At 29.6% G+C, this 17,951-nt stretch overlaps 1 protein-coding gene across 4 annotated transcripts in view; it reads right to left on the bottom strand.

The window, feature by feature from the left end:
• Nucleotides 1-17,951, bottom strand: part of LOC145314572 (kinesin-like protein KIF12) — a 63,584-nt gene that overhangs the window by 27,383 nt on the left and 18,250 nt on the right. For 2 of the 4 annotated variants that reach the window (XM_080154546.1, XM_080154549.1), the window contains exons 5-15: nucleotides 17,817-17,920; nucleotides 17,170-17,269; nucleotides 14,704-14,748; nucleotides 13,747-13,831; nucleotides 11,449-11,513; nucleotides 8,008-8,057; nucleotides 7,635-7,722; nucleotides 6,765-6,884; nucleotides 2,512-2,591; nucleotides 1,897-1,949; nucleotides 163-287 (exon numbers count right to left, since the gene is read on the bottom strand). In XM_080154546.1, coding sequence (XP_080010672.1) covers nucleotides 163-287; nucleotides 1,897-1,949; nucleotides 2,512-2,591; nucleotides 6,765-6,884; nucleotides 7,635-7,722; nucleotides 8,008-8,057; nucleotides 11,449-11,513; nucleotides 13,747-13,831; nucleotides 14,704-14,748; nucleotides 17,170-17,269; nucleotides 17,817-17,920 — 915 coding nt within the window. Of the gene's footprint in view, nucleotides 1-162; nucleotides 288-1,896; nucleotides 1,950-2,511; nucleotides 2,592-6,764; nucleotides 6,885-7,634; nucleotides 7,723-8,007; nucleotides 8,058-11,448; nucleotides 11,514-13,746; nucleotides 13,832-14,703; nucleotides 14,749-15,799; nucleotides 15,836-17,169; nucleotides 17,270-17,816; nucleotides 17,921-17,951 lie in introns of all 4 variants that reach the window. The other 2 variants (XM_080154547.1, XM_080154548.1) reach the window with 2 other exon arrangements.

The raw sequence follows: 17,951 nt of genomic DNA, 5'->3' as shown, positions 1-17,951 counted from the left end.
GGCGATAAAATAGCAAAGAAAGATGGATTAATTTATTGATGGAGAATTATATAGATGAAGGACTTCATAAATATATTAATAAATGAATGACTAGTTAGCTGACTGCTAAATTTGATTAATAATAAATAAGTTTATAAAGAAGATCTATATTTAATCACTTACCATCAAAGTAACTCCATTTCCCGCCAAGCTATCCGCCAATAATTTAGTTAGCTTGCTGTCCCGATATGGAATATGACCGTTCTTGTCATTCTTCTTGTTGGAACTTAGCTGTGCAATACAGTATCCTATATAGATAGATGTATATGTAGACAGAAAGAAAAAATGTGTGTGAGATAATAGTTGTTTCTCGCATCGTATTATAAACGGCTTTCCGCGGATATAGAATGAACAATTTTAAGATTAAAACCAGTTTTTTAGCCCCGAGGTGCCGAAGGCACCGGCCAAAAAAACTGGTTTTAATCTTATGATTGTACATTTTTATATTCGTAGAAAGATGGATATAATACGATGCTAGACATAGTTTTTTCGTATGGATGAGAACCGGTTCCTATCCACCGGATTCGAATGAGTACGAGAAATGAATATATCTGTTTTTTTTCTCATTTATTTTCATTTTTGTTTTTATCTGTTTTATGGGCACAACCTACAAGGAAAACGAATAAGAGATTGAAAACTCACTCCATTTCATTGTAAAATATTTTTTAACCCCTTCTTAAAAAAAACATAGCAGACGTACTTTAAATCGCCGGGCTTTTTGCAAATCAACTATATCCTATTTTATAAATTTTAATGTGAATACAAATATAATTGTTCTTAAAAATAAACAGCCGCACAACCTATTGATCAGCTGTATTTGTATATTAAACCTTTCCAGAAATGGAAGGTTTGGTATTTATGATAATTTTTGTTTAATTAGCTTAAATGTTTTCGTTCAGCTCTAGTTCCTTTGATTCTTCTCTTTATTTTTTTTCTCTATGGCACAACCTGTTAACCTATATTTAACCAAAGAAATTATTAATCTGCATAGAAATGCAGATTATTCGCCAAACTTTTTAGTGTTCTTTCAAAGCCTACAAAATTTATCATATCGCATCCTTTTATGTTTTTTTTATAAACAGACATACTATTTTTCAATTAATAAAAATTTTTTTTCGTTACTAGAATTTGCATACATGGTTTGAAACACCAAGGAAGATTTGAACATCCAATATATGATTACTTTTTGTAAAATGACTAAAAATATATATTATTGTAATGAAATAACACCAACAGTTTGTAAGTTGATTTATTAGTGCATCAGTTAAGTAAAGTTTTCAAGAAGTATCAACAACTCAGACAGGGAGATATAATCTGAGCTGGATCTTTAAATCATTTTAGTGGTGAGCCAGATCGGGGTGAGCCAAACTTTCCACCAAGGAAAGCACAGCAATTATGAAATGCCGCGCTGAATTTTTTGTTCATTATTAGAGATGTTTCTTTCTCAAATAGGAAGAATAATGGATGGACGGTACATTGGATTTTTAATTGTACTGTTTCATTCTTTAAAACCTCGAATTTATCTTCGTTGATTAGTAATACTGGCAGTTTCCAAACTATACAACCAATCTTCAATTATTATCTTCAGTTATTCAATCATGATTGGTGATGTTTATTAATTTAACGCCAATGGTCTTTCCCCTTAGGACCACTCAAAACCACTCATAAAGAGTTTTTAAGAAATTAATTTCTATGGATATGGTTCCCTCTCCTTGATAATATCTGTATTTGATTACAAACAAGTTGTTGGTAAAGTCAACAGATGTCCTAATTATATGTAGATTAGGTCAACAAATAAAGAGGGTAGCCGTTTATGAGAACTAAATGTCAAGATATGATATATGAAAATAAGCTTACCTAACACCATTAAGCTCTTGTTTATGTTATTTGCTTCTTCCAAAGTTTTTCCTGTGTTTTTTAGAATATAAATTGGATGATTTTTAAACCAATATTTTATATTTTTGTATATCTTATCCGTTTTTCTCTCTTTTAAAGAATATTTAGAAAATTGAATCTATTTTATAGTTTTGGGTTGTATGATTGTATATAAAGGGGGAGGTAGCTTTATACGTGTATAAAATAAGGTTTTATTTATTTTGTTGATATTATACACGCATGCCACGATTTAATTGCTAGTTTTTTTTTAAATTCCCTTTGGTCCCTGCCCAAAAAGCCTAATTTACCAGGTATAAGGTATAGCCAACAAGCGATATAAATATAAAATAATATTTGAGGAAAGATAAAAAAGTCGTCAATTTTACTAAGTGTTGCCCCCCCCCACCCCCCCCCCCCAACGACAGCTGAAAATCTCGTATAGGTTTCGTGATTTTTCTCCGTATTGATTTCGTTGTTGGTATAAGATGCAAATTTGCCAAGAATCTGATTTTAAGTATGAGTCTTAAATTGAAACTGTTTTTTTTTAAGAAGTATCAGTCTAAAATTAAAACTTTGAATCCAATTTTGTTCTTTCCTTCGCTTTTAGTTTTCTTAGTCATCTCACTGCCGGCTAAGTCCACAAAATTTATCTTACCATGGCGGGTTATATACACTCCCTAAATAGATAGATAAATCATTTATATTGAGCCTCAAAAAATGTGGCGGTATAAAGCTATACTTTACAAACAAGAACAATCTTTTCAGTAAAAATATATTTCGCTTTATTAAAGCCTTCTCAATTCTAATCGTACTGTACTGTATATTGATAGATATATTGGCAAATATATATGTAGATATAGAAATATAAATAGAGATAGATAGATTGGTTAAGACAGATTAAAAGCTAGAATGATATTATTCAGTTTTAAAGTTTTTCAAATCAACTTATAAGCAGAAATCCTGAGCTGGATCTTTAAATCATTTTAATGGTGAGCCAGATCGGGGTGCGCCGAATTTCAGCCAATCACAGCGCGGCATTTCATAAAATGCTGTGCTCTCATTGGTGGAAAGTTGGCTCACCCCGATCTGGCTCATCACTAAAATGATTTAAAGATCCAGCTCAAAGTTAATTCAAGTAAGTGAGTTGGTCAAAAGGACGGATTGACATACAGAGATCATATATAGAGAATCTGTGATACTACAAGTATAAAATTTTTTTAATGGAATCTGAAGCACATACTCAATATTGGTGCACTTAAGTTTGTTAATTAATTATTTCTTTTGTTAATTAATTTTACAAGTTTTTCTTCTCAAAATATTGCTCGTAAAATGTTAAATTAATAGGTATCTTAAGGAATAAGAGATAAATTTATGTACAGTATAGTCCTATATTTTGTATGTAGGTTAAGATAAAGGTTTCATAAAAGGTTTTAAGCCAACCAATGAAAGAAGATGTCTATAAATATTGGGTACCAGCCAAGGGCGTCCAAGCTTTTTCATTTGGAGGGGAGGGGGGGGTAATCACCCTTTAACCACCCCCCCCCCTCTATTGGAAAGCATAACTTACTGTCACATGTCCACTTACCTTTGAATATTAATCAAACATATATATAATACGTGGATATTATATAGGGAATTTTTTGTCGCCCATTTAGGTTGCCAATACCGTACTCAGATATTGGTCAATACGTTCCTCCATAGTCAAGGGACGGGATGGGGTATCAATCTTAACATGCTCAGAGAAACATTTTTTCAGGGTATACGATAATCTAAGTAATCTATATCCATTATCAAGCAGTAAAGTGCTTGTCAAATGCTTTGTTGATATCAAGGTGACATAAATTAAGCAATTTTATTTTTAAAAAGTATTTTCACTCGTTTAGTAATTGTTGCCATTCACATACACACACACGCAAATATATATAGCACGGTTATTATTCAGATTAAAAAGAAAGATATTGTTGTTAATGATAAATGGGTAAAAATACACAGTCCAATCGAATTTGTTGAATTAAATGACATTAACATGTTTAGAAATTCAAGGATTTAAAAAAGTAAATTGCGTAAAGTATAGAATATTTGACTAATCAACAATACTTAGCTGAATAATTTAACTATTATTTAATAAAAAAAAATTGCTAAAAATAAACATTATTGTCCTTTTTTTTTACTGCATTTGACCCATATTACCAAGTGTCATCAAAATCAATTTAACTAAATTTTTACTTTTAACGTCATTCTATAAATTTTTCCAATCAAAATTGACCTAAAAAGTCTAGTAGCCAAAATAAATTTAATATGTAATTACTAATGAAATGTTGTTAATGTATATATTGACGTCAAAAATTGTTTTTTTTTAGAATCGCAGCCACTCTATTTATATAGTTCATGTACGAGTCGATGTACTACATCAGAGTAGGCTAATTAAGTCTACTGTATGAATTCATTTGCTTGCAACGATTACTATGGATTAAAACACTCTTGTATAGAATAGCACTAGATTTTTGGATTTTATATCATTAAAAAGTATATTATGACTTCTTCATTTATATTTGATATTTATTAAATTTAAAGTACTTCATATAAATGTTGTTTTTTCAGAGATTAGTGTCATTTAAATGTTGCTCTCCTATGAAAAGGATTTTCCTTGTTCTTTTATACGTCAAATATTGTAATTTAACACCAATAAGTTAGTGGGGCATTAATAAAATGAATAAACAAGGAAGACAATAATCTTTATCAAATCAATTTTAAAATGATTTAAATCGATTTTTTGGTGTAGCTATTCCATAGTAAGTACATGTCTCCCCGTAAACGAAATTCCAATAATTGACTTCTTTTTATTGGTAGACGAAAATATCAAAAATAATTTGTATCGTCAACACATGCATTATACTTCTTTTCTACATAAATATTGCTATTACTGTTTAATCTACAAATTATAAAGATCTTAAGGGTTAAGACAAGCTACATTGATGATATTAAACAAAATATACCTTCTGTATACTATGATTGTTGGTTGAAAAGTTTAGACACTTTTAGTTTGTAACTAAGCAAAAGAAACCTTTTGCTTTTTTAAGACAGCAAATTAACTTTGGGTACCAGTGTAATTTACAGTCCCATGCCCCCTCCCTCCCTCACATATTTGCCATTGATATCTTTCTATCATATTTGTCTCTCAAAAGTAAAAGTGAGAAAATTAAAATAGTTATAGAGTAGCCTTGCTTTGAAACAAATGAAAGTGAACCAGTTTAGTGAGCCCGCCGGTGTTAATGCAGTCATTTAATTTTGTAGGCAATTATTTTGATCCAATTATTGTGTCCTCAATAAATTTCTCTGTTTTGTTCGGCTTAAATCACTTTAATCTGTGTTTTATTAGTACTGTTATTTTCTTGACAGCGAATAGATTCGAATAAAAAATTTGCAATCAACACTTAAAATATAGAAAATACACAGTCTATGGTTTCTTTTTGTGTATTGGAACAACAGTATTAACAAATATGTACTATACAGCACACACACACTTACTCATCCTATTACTTAAAAATATAGAAGACTAAGGATTGAAATACTTTAACAAATGTTTTTTTATTAGTACATTTAAATATATAAGAATATATGTTTCCTGCGCTAACAAGCTTAATTGAATATTACATTATCAAAACACCCTAAATATTTTTCTATTTTGATGAAGTAAATTAGTAGAATGAAAGTTAACGAGAACAATTTTGTAAAAAAAAAAATAAGTTGTAAGGCATTAGACACTCATAATTTTTCAAATAACACTCAGGATTTTTAAAAAGATAATACCGTACTGTAATATATATCTCAGTTGATTGTGTGTAAGGGATTGATTATTGAAAAATTTTAAGAGACTATGCGTAGATAATATTTTTTCCAGTAAATCTTCGAAATCGAGGAATATCCGCTGGATCAGAACTGATTCTCACCTATACTGAAAAGTCATGTATTGCATAATATTACAGGCAATTTTCCACGGATTTTTAAATAAAGATTATAAAGTTTGTAAAAAGGCTGGTTTTAATTTTTCATTTAAATATCCACGGAAATCTGTTTATAATACGTTACGATAAAAAATTATTAACTTTCAAAGATAATCATTAAATTTGTTAGATTAGCGGACGTAAAGACATCCACCTTTATAATGTAGCTTCGCTACTCAAAATGCAATCAAAGTGTCCCAATTTTTTTCTGAATTTTACTGAATTGTTCCTGGCTGAAGTATTTAATGCAATGGCTGTGACCTAATTTCTATTTTTCCAGGCAAACTAAGAATACTTTCAATAATTCTGACACTTTTAAATATTGCATTTTAATCGGGGGTAAAGGGATATGTCAATGTAAGATAAGTTAGAAAGATAAAACTTTGTTAAGGTGTAGGTTAGAATATGAATAATTTATCTTTCGATGTACTTCTATGATATAAAATTAACAAACAAAAAATGTAATATTTTCTAATTCGTATTAGTCCCTAATCCCTGGTAATTTTAACCGACAATTTCTTATAACAATGACTAGCTACAATTTATTAGGCGAAAACTATATAGGAAAAATAAACTGTCATTTAAATAGGACAACAGTTGAAATTTTAATTTTACTTTATAGTATTAGCATTTGAAAACTTTGAAAACAAACAATAGAATATAACACAAAAATATTAAGCTTTAAAACATTATCTTCAACCATTATTCAACTTAAAAGAATATAATACTTTATTTACTTTATCAATTGAAAATGGTTAACAAATAATATAATTGCTTCTACTCCTATGATCTTTCTTTCTGTAGATTTTATATATCTTTTTACTTGCTATCTAGGTATCTATCTACCTTATTATCATCGCTAGATGCCTTTTCTTCACTATGTATGTGAACAGTAAGAATTGTATGGCTTCTACTGCTATGCTCGTTCATGTTGTGGCTACCAATGGCACGATTTTTTAGACCCTCCTAAATAAATAAAAATGTGAATTTTTGAAGAGAAAATTTTGTTTGCACTTGAAATTACCGTTAAAGCATTTACATTTGTATCAGAAAAAAAGTATAAGTAAAATTACGTTTTTAAAGGAATTGGATCAATACCTCTAAAACGGCGATAATGTCCTTTAATTCAACACTAAACAGGGTGTCCAACACAAAAATTATATAAATAAGTCTCTAAAACAGCTACAAGACCTTCAAAATCAGCACATTCTATGCTAAATATAGAGTCCAACAAAAATAAACACCTCTTAAACAGCGACAAGGTCCTCTAATTCAGCACATTCTATACTAAACAGGGTGTCCAACACTTGCTAATATAAATACCTCTAAAACGGCAACAAGGTCCTCTAATTCAGCACATTCTATACTAAACAGGGTGTCCAACACTTTCTAATATATATACCTCTAAAACAGCAACAAGGTCCTCTAATTCAGCACATTCTATATTAAACAGGGTGTCCAACACTTGTTAATATAAATACCTCTAAAACGGCTACAAGTTCTTCTAATTCAACACATTCTATAATAAACAGGGTGTCTAACACAAAGCTAATATAAATACCTCTAAAACAGCGACAAGGTCCTCTAATTCAGCACATTCTACAGGGTGTCCAACACTAAGCTAATATAAATACCTTTAAAGGGCGAAAAGGTCCTCTAATTCAGTACATTCTTTACTAAACAGGGTGTCCAACAACACAAATCTAATATTAATACCTCTAAAACAGCAACAAGGTCCTCTAATTCAGCACATTCTATACTAAACAGGTTGTCCACAACAAATGCTCGAGATCTTTTGTTCCATCTAAAGCAAAATATGAAGTTAGAATAATATATAATAATCAAATTCAATTGTCCTATAAGAGTATTGACTGACAGATGTGGAGTAAATGCTCAGTGGTCAAATAGATCTTCATTAAAGAAGTCTTTCAAATAAAGCTGTACGTAAAAATTAGTTATACAAAAATAAATATTGATAACCAATGTCACTTTATAGAGTTGATTCTAATTAACGAGCGAATCTTGGAAGGACAGACAACTTAAGAAATAGTTTAGCTTTAGTTTTTAGTCTTGCTAAAATAAGAAATACCTGACAGTTAAGTTTGATCTTTTGGCTCCAGGATTTAAAAGATCTATCACCTAAAATTAAATATCAACATTAAAAATTAAAAATATTTACTTATACTGGTTACTGTATAGGGACATATTTACATTTTTAAGACTTGATTATAGAAACACTTCGCTTATTACATAGTACCCTGTTGTAATAGGAACCAGTATTCCAAAAATCGGATGAATAGGATAATCAAATTACTTAAAAATAGTTTTAAAAATGTTAAAAAAGCAACATGTTTTAAATGGATGTACGGACTTTCTGGTAACGATGACAGAGTTGCTACGCTTCCTAAATCGTACCTAACGTTATTGGAATTATCATGCTCAAAATCGATAGGACAATCTCTAACATGACTAAATTAATTAAAAATGCAAACTGTTGCGGATGGAAGGACCAACCCTAATTATAGAAAAGATTCGCTTTTAAAGAGTCATAAATTCTGTTTAACTTATTCTTTTTGAAACAAAAAATGCTTTTAACTACAAAATATTTCAAGACATTTTCCGTCACCCTGTAAATTCTTTGTTTACACTTAAAAAGGTGTAAATCACATTTTATCGAAAATTGAAAGTTTTTTTCACTAACACTTTACAGCACAGAAAATAGGTTTGGACAATTAACCTAGTTTTTTTATATTAAGAAAAAACCACAAGAACAATTACTTTTATTTTTTTGATTCATGAGCAATTTTTCCAGGATGATTTTTTTTGAAAGACAAAGAAAAGGTATGAAATATAAGTATGAAATATAGAGTGAAGAATCTAAATGGTAGTGTCAACATCCAACTTAAAAAAATTATTTCTACCCCCTAGAGTTACATCTCTCTGAGCAAAACCCTGTTAACGCCACTTCTTTCGAGACATGAGCCCCCGTTCTTTAAAAGTTCTATGTTTAATGTAAAAATGTGTTGATCTCCACTGGTTTTTATTTACTTGATTTGTTAAAATTAGAGCTCATAAATATTGAACATGTTTATGTTCCATGTTTAATAATATAAACGATTAATATCAAATTAAGTGGTCTAATTCAGTTCTATGATTCTTTCTACATTTTATTACTATTAACCAAAAAGGAAAGATTTTTGTACAAAAGTAGCGCAGCAATAACAACTTTATAAAACCTGTTTTTCAAGATTAGGAAGGTAAAATTAACACAAAGATTTTTTGTTCATATAATTTTAATTTCTCATATTTTAAAAAATCCGTTAATAAATCTTTAAAAAATCACAGTTAATTTACATATTCATGTAAAAGATTAGCTAGGTCTGGAAAAGTGCATTTGTGAAAAAAAGAAAACCTAAAATCCAAAATCGGGTCATGGTAAGAAAACGAAGTAGCGGGTTTCGTTGCATTTTCACAGCAGATTTTGAAAGGTTATTTTAGGTTAGGTAAGTGTTAATGATTGCCCCGTAGAGTTAGAAAATAGACCCAACAGGGTTAGTGCCCCCCGCAGGGGAGAAAGCTACTGAGAAAATTAGATAATACCCGAAACTTCAAAATTAAAGAAAAAATAGTTTTAAAAAAGGTGCTATTTGCTCAATTAAAAAAAACACCAATTAGCATTTTGATTGATCAAATTAATAACATGAATGCTATAAATAGATTATACGCGACACAATTACGAGAATAAACAGAAAATTATTTTTTTTGTATCAATGTAATGAAATAGTTGTTTTAAAATCTTCAAAATTTTAAAGAAAAAATCTTCCAATTGTAATGGTATCCAATATGGCGATAAAAACACAAGGACAAAATTCAAAACCGAAATTTCTTTCTTGAATAACTTTGTCCACAGGCTGAATTTTAAAATTCCGTCCGACAGTTTGTCCAAAGTCTGTGTTGGCTACGTAACACTAGTAAAATATAGGTTTTTTAGCCAAAAAGATGAATACTCTAGAAATTCGACCAGATATAATTCATTTATACCTATATAGAGAGCCCCACGTTTTTATTTAAATCATAAGTGCATGGCCTAAAGAATAAATTGCATTTGAACTTGAATGTATTTTTTCTTGAAAAAAAGCTGTAAAATTAAGTTTTCAAACTATAAAATTCATTGAATAAATCCGCAAGTTAAAAAATGAAAAATCCCTGAAGCTTTTTAGTAATAAAATTGATTCTTAGTGTGATTGTTTCTTAAATAACAAACATGCTATAGTTTGCAATAGTTCATTTAAAAGCTCTAAAACAATTTGTGTTGCTTGTGAAAGAAAAGGCAAGAATTGCCAAGATTAAGAGAAAAATGAAACGTTGTTTGTTCTTGTAAATCTAGTGCGAATGAAGGAACCAACAGGTCTTTGTAATACTTGTAAAAAATATTTATAAAACATATTTGTAATTATGAATTTAAAGTGATATGTCTATTAAAAGCAGGACTTTTCTAAAAATAGTGTTGGTCCGTTCGTCCGTCCATATCGTTTTTTTCCCGTTAACTTGGGCATGTTAGAATTGTCTTATTGATTTTAAACTTTGCATGGTGATTCCTGTAGTAGTTAAGTATTTATGATTTAGAAAACGTAGCAACTGTATAATCGTTACAAGAATGTCCGTACTCAGTTTTTCAACAAATTTACTCCAATTTTGTTTTGACATTTAAAACATTTACATATATTATGATTATTCTATAAGTGTTAATGTTCGTTGGTCCTAGTGAACTATTCCAGTTTGAGAATCTGAATTGCTATAAAAAAATTTTGAAATCGTTATATACTTTGAAATTTATTTTAAATTTTTAATGCCATCTTAGTTAATTAATGTATTTCTATACAAATAACAAACAAATATTATTGTGGAAGTAAAAGAACTTCATATAAAAAAAAATGAATAAAACTTGTTGAAATGATGTTAGATCTATGGAAAATAGAGGGTTTTATTATAAAATATAAAAAAATTAGGCCATGCACTTATGATTTAAATCTTAAGTTTTACTCATGAAATCCAACACCCATTTAGCACAACCTACAGAAAAAAAACTGCCTTGTTCTAAGAGTACCTAGCGAGCACAGACATCTCCCGCCCTATTCTTAGTTTTGAAATCGATTAAATTTGTGAATGGGTATTTTTTCCTATGCCTAACCCCTGACAGTGTTCCTAAACTGTTGAAATAAAGGGGGCAATTATGTGTAATTAAACAATGTTGATTAACACTATGTATTACAATTATATCATCCCCTTAGATACCTGCCGGGAAGTGGTATGACAGATTAAAGCGTAGCATCTATTAATTAGTCAATACAGTTGTTCAATTTATTGAAACTTAGATGTCACATCTACACCTGTGGTTCCATAACCTTTCGGGGCTAACCCACTACAGCCTAAAACTAACCTGCCCTAAATTAAACACACAAAATTACCCCCCTCACATTTTTAAATTTTAGTTTAAAACGAGAAAGAAAAAACAATCTAACATGCTTACCTTCTCATTGTATATCTCAAGATAAGAGGCTTTTATCACAAAAGTAGCATCTTCCTTTCTTCTCTCTTAAAAATAATAAAAATAGAAAATAATATTACAAAAAAAAATAATATATAAACTAGAAAAATCTAATAATAAATCATTTTAGTTTCCTAATTATTATTAATAGCTAAAGTAGGGTAGAAACGTCACTTACTCTACTGCTATTCAAGATAAGGAGCTGAAGATTCCTTGTACTACTATTCAAGTTTAAAGAATATGATTTACTTTGTCCATCGGTTTGTTGGTGATGCTTTAAAAGTTCGTGATTTTCTTTTTTTCTATATCTTTTTTTTATGGCCGCTTTTACGTTAGGTTCATTAATTTTTTGTGCTTTGCTACTTGATGATGTTGTCATCCTTGTTGTTATATGATTAGAAGAACAAATAATTCCTTTTATTTGCTCAAGAAGAAAGAAAACTACTATTCATTTCTTTTAAGCATTCATATTTCTCTTTAAAGATTAAATTCTTCAGTCAAAATTTTTTTCTTCGTTTTTTTTTATTTCGTTTCTCTTAACAATTTGAATGAATATTTCACTTGTTATTAGAAAAATAATAAAATTTAATGCTTAATTTTAGCAGTAAATACTGTTGTTTGTTTTTCCATATTTTTAGTTTTCTAAAAATACTCTGAAGAGTAAAAATGTAAACAATTCTGATGAAAGTTGTTAACATAGTAAAATGGATATAGAATAGGACAGGGGAAAATGTGCCGTCAATTTAGGTTGCTAATATGGACATCATTTATTGGCCAGTTCGTTTATCCAGTAGGAGGGGAGGGAATGGGGATGGATATTTTAGCCAGCTATGAGTATTACTTTATTATTGTTATAAAAAAAATGGAGCATCATCTAAGAAATAATATATCTATTTACAGTAATGGAAAATCCTTATACAAAAGTAACGGGATGTCTATGTGTGTGGCGATGCCGCAAGTTCTATTATATAAAGTAGTAAGGTTTTTTGATGAACTAATGACACAATTAGCTTCTCATTGGTTTCGGGATGGTTTTAGGCATATTTGTTCCCAACCCCTTATAATACAGACCCTATAGATAATAGGGGCTCATCCGTTGGTATTGACATATACAGAAACATTATGATTTGAAAATCCTCGAATCCAAAAATGAAATTTCCATAAAACTAACTTTATTTATGTGAATCTTAAGTTACTATAGCACTTGAAACTAATATTGTGTTCTATTAAAAGGTTTAATTGCATTTTGAAGTACCTATACTATTTTTTGACACATAATACTTTAACAGATACTTGTATAACTTTTTTTTGGTTTTTATTTCTTACTTTCTATGTTTAATCTAATCTTTAAGTTTTAATTAACTAAAATATGGAAAGTTATATAGTATAAAAATTTATTTTCTAGTATATTGTGAAAACACATGACAAAACTTAATTTAAAAGTTAGCTATGAATAGTTGAATTTCTTAGGTTAAAGTTAGTTTTCTAGAAATTATGTCGGCGAAAAATTTCGTTGCTTGGATAACTTGAATATATGGGTCATACATTGCAAAAATAAACTAAGGTATCTGTCTCTTTTACGAATTCTTTTTAAATTTGATGAATATTGGGGTCAGGTGGAACATCTATTTAAACTCTACAGTGTCCATTAAATTTCTTAGGTATCTTTAGTTGTTACTAAGTCACTTAGGAAAAATGATGACAGCGTTTTGATTTTAATATACCCATACCAGGGCTCTAAAAGGATAAGACAATACTCGATAAATTGATGTACAATGTACATCCCCAAAGATGTACAATTGGTGGTTGAAACGTTTGGACACTCAACTTAATGAACCAACCGATCAAAATTATTTAAAATTCACCAAGGTTGTTAAGCCAACGAATAAGAAAACGTTATTATTAGACTTTGGGGAATAGTGAAATAAACAGCCAAATGTTTCTTCGCTCCATGTACCATTACACATTTCAAGTAAGAATAATGTTTCATTTTAAAACTTATTTCGAAAGTCTAACAAAAATAAAAAAGATAAATCTTAGATGATTTTCAAAGTTTTTTCAGGGCTTGTTTGTTTAAACACCAATGGATATAATGACAGAGAAAATTTGTCGTCAATCTAGGTTGTTAATATGGAACTTATTTATTGGCCAGTTCATATAGTAGCAGGGAAGTAGACGTTGGTATCGTTATTTAAGCCAGCTACGAGAATCCCGTTATTAGAGTACATTAAAATCTAATGCACTTTCCAAGTAAATATATATAAATTAATTCACCATTACCTAGTTCTTCAAACAAATAAATAAAAGATCTGTAGACTAGTCCATGGTCCTCGTTCATACCACCTCGTTTATCCAGGGACATATGCTAAAATAAATCATTTTAATACATTCAAAATAAAAATAAGAAATTGTAAGTAACATATAGAAAAGGAGAGGCAATGATTTAACTGATGAAATAATCATTCTTTTAGATTTTCACTTTGTAAGGGATGCTGGTAATAAACAAAAGGAAATAAATTAATCAGATTAATAGTTTGTAGGGTGTAGATTCATATTTTGTCCCCTGATATGCCTGATATGTTTCCTTTCTTTGAAATTAAGAATTTTGACTATAGGTTTTACCTAAAGTATGTTTTAATCATTGTCTATCCTTTTCTAACATTTGATTTAACTATTTTCTAATAATTTATAAATGAAATGTTGTTTTTAGTACAATTTTAAATGTGCATTAGATTATTTACAAAACAGACCTAAATACTTAAATAACTTTTAGCAATTTTTGTTACAAAAGTAACAGTTTTAAGGCAATCTTAGTCTGTTATGGTTTATTTCCTTCATTTACTTTAAGTGAAATATTTATACTGCTTTGTCTCTACATCGCATTTGTTTAGATTAATTATAGAAATGAGTATTTTCAGTTTAAGTGCATTTGGTTAAATGATTTTTCTAATTAGCCATTGAAAATAGAATTTGAACTAAACAACAAGTTAGAACTAGATTTTTTTCTCCAAATTTTAATATGAAAATAAAAATATTTGAGTTTTAAAAAGGTTGAAAAAAAACATTCAGATTAAATATTTAAAAATGAGAAATGTACAAAAATAATTTTCTAAAAAAACAATATTTTAAAAATATTTTGAAGACAACAACTCGTTGAAAATAAAACTTTCCATTATAACTTAACAACTTGCTTATTGTTTGTTTGTTGCTAGCTGTAAACCCCAAATTAATGCTTACTTGATGCCTTGTGTGAAGCTTTTTCTGCGGTGTTCTTGTGTCCTCCTAAAAGGAATGACATACGAACAGACCACTTTTAGAGTAGAACAACAAAAATTTTAGATACTAATTAAAAATTCCTTCCTTAGTACATAATATGTAAATAATAGATAAAAGTTTATTTATTTGAACTAAGCTACCATGCTTTTAAATATATAAAATATAATGTAAAATAGTTTGATTATTTACAAATTTATATTTCTACTAGGTATAAATTATTGTATTTACAGAATTGTTTCTACTCATGCAAATTAAAGATCTAAAGTGATTACACAGAAAATTTACTAAAATATACAATGAATTCTGATTGTACACAAAATATAAAGTAATAGAGAGGTGATGCTACTATTAAAGTCAAATTTTCTGGTCAACCAAGGATAACATATTTATTGCATTGTACATATTAAGAAATTTCTCGTGTATTCACCAAATTTATGCATTTATATATACTTGGGTTAAACCGGGAATCAAAGGGGATTTGGTATCAAGAAGCAATTCATTATTTTCAATCAATCAATAAACAAGACTGTTACAAATATATCATTGACGGAACGTCGAACAGGCAAAGGTACGTACAAGCCCTAACTATAGAGTTGCTGGAACTTAAAGTAAAAAATATATTTTAATTTTTCTATTTGATACCAAATCCCAATTTTTCCGGAATTCAAATCTACTTAATTATTTACACTGTGCATATCCTTTAGGAAGGCTTTCATTCTAAGATCTATATCAAATCAATTTATTAATGAAGGTCATTTTACAATAAACAAACATGGCAAAGACATTTTTACTTTAGGTCTTAATGTCATATGGAATTTAAAAAGTTAGAAATGCCATTTTAGTAATAAGAATAAAAATTTTATATAGATCTCCGAATATTTTTTCGGGATATGAAAGATATATCAACTGATGATAATCTTTTTTCCATGAATATTTCAGCCAGTAAATAAGTGTTTTATTGCACAAATTTAGTTGCAAAATAATGGTTAAAAGTAGTATATCTTCAGGTGATATATCCCCATTTATCCCTTATTTTTAAGCCTGTCAGTGGCAATACCTTTTCGTAAGGTTTGTCGCACGATATAAGTTTCTCCTGAACACAAACATAGATAGATACACTGATAAACAGATAGAGAGATAAATACATGGATACATTAAATAGATGGACAAACAGATAGATTGCTACAAATACAATTTTCTACCAAAACTAGATCTACCTTTAAATGAAAACAAATCTATAGCCATACTATTCCATACCCATCTAAACCTAACCTTTTTAAAAAGTAAAACGATGTCTGTGTCAGTCTGTCTGTATGAAGCTTAAGATCTTGGGGTGCCTGTAAGGGAATATATATACTTGTCCTGTGATGGTTTTAAGCTGTCTTTGGAGAGTGGGTTAACCCCTACCCAACCTCCCCTCTCCCCAAGAACCAAAAACAAATATGGGGGACGGGGGGTGGAAATCCTCAGTTAAATTTTGTGGCAAAGCCACTAGCTATGTTAAAAATGTACAAACATATAGATAGATATATCTGTAAGAATCTTGAAACATAAGTCTTAAAAGTTGGATATTTGTCCAGCGTAATACTTCATTATAGAGTTTTCTTAACTTAATTATTAGTTTGGAACAGGGTAAAGTTGGACATAAGGACAGGGGCAATTAAAATAATGGATGTAGAATATACGTGGATATTCTAGCAGGGGAAAATTTCCATCAAATTAGCTTGCTAACACAGAATTCGTTTATTAATGAATTTATCTAGTAGGAGGGGAGGGGATGATGTAAAGGGGGTGTAAGGTTATTTTAGCCCACTGCATGTTTCAATTTATTAGAGAACATAAAAATCTGGTGTAAGTTCCAAGTAATAATATATCCATTATCAAAATAAAACAAACAGGACAGACAAAGGTTCTAAAATTGATCTAATTTTAAAAAGATTTTTCAAATGAAGTCATTCAAACATTAAATAAAACCTCAAAAACTTTGACTGTGCTTCTCTACGACTTAGTATTAACAAAATTGGGGTATAGTCCCTTTCGTAACATCGCACCTTATGGGGCGATTCTTCGTGTTTTTCACAGTAGCATTTCTCCTATTTTTAGGGGCTCTAACCCTGCGGGGCCAATTACCTAACCCTGTGTGGCAATCACCTAACCCAATATAACCAAACCTTACCTAAAATAACATATAAAAAGCCATTTTAAAATCAAATTATAACTCATGATGGAGAGGGGCATTTGAAGAAATACACCTTGGAGGGAGGGTTTGGGGGGAGAAGATTATAATCCCTACTAAAACTGATTTGATGCCCAACCTTCTTTTAACATGTAATTATACATGACATTAATGACAATTTATGTAGGAATTAGACTTTAGAATCGCAGATGACTGACATATACATTAACTGAACAGGAACAGGAACTTACCAAGTAGGGAGGGCCTGTGAGTGTGTGAGTTTTGCCACTACCAGTCTGTCCGTAACAGAATACTGTGGTTGAAAATCCATCTATACCCATGTCTATCAACCTATTAAAAACAAATAGACGAATTGAAAAGAGAGATAGATACATAGGTAGGTAGGAAAAAGGATATTTGGTATAGTAAGTTATATAGATTTATTGATAGAAAATGGATAGCTAAACATACAAATTTATAGATAGATAAATAAATAGAAAGATAGATGGATAAATAATTAGATACACAGACAGATATAAAAACTGAGTCTTCATAGCAACAAAGTTATCCTCTTGTGAAGTATCAAGTTCGAAAACCATGTTAATAGAGTAAAGATAATTTGAGAAATAGATAGATAGAAAGACATGGGGATGGATAGACAGATAGATAGATTTACAGACATATATATATAAAATATCACTGTGTTCTTTAGTTGTCTCAGGATCAAACCCAATGTTATAGATTGAGAAATATAGATAGACAGATGAATGGATAATCTACCTTTTCATACCACTATATTTTAGAATATCATCTGTGTTGCCTCGGGTTCGAATCCCATGTTAAAAATTATGGAAAGAGAGATAGATAAGACAGATAAGTGGATAAATAGATAACCTACCTCTTCATACCACTGTGTTCCAGAATATCTTCTTGTGTTGCCTCGGGTTCGAATACCACATTAAATGTGAAAGGTTTCATCTTATCCCCCTTACTTTCGTCCACCTAGATAAGTACAAAATTTTGATAAAAACAA

This window comes from Acartia tonsa, chromosome 3, assembly GCF_053477335.1.
Source record: "Acartia tonsa isolate MP-2025a chromosome 3, ASM5347733v1, whole genome shotgun sequence".
Classification (NCBI taxonomy): Eukaryota; Metazoa; Arthropoda; class Copepoda; order Calanoida; family Acartiidae; genus Acartia; species Acartia tonsa.
Note: the sequence above shows the minus strand (reverse complement) of the source record. Positions and strands in the feature narration are given on the sequence as shown.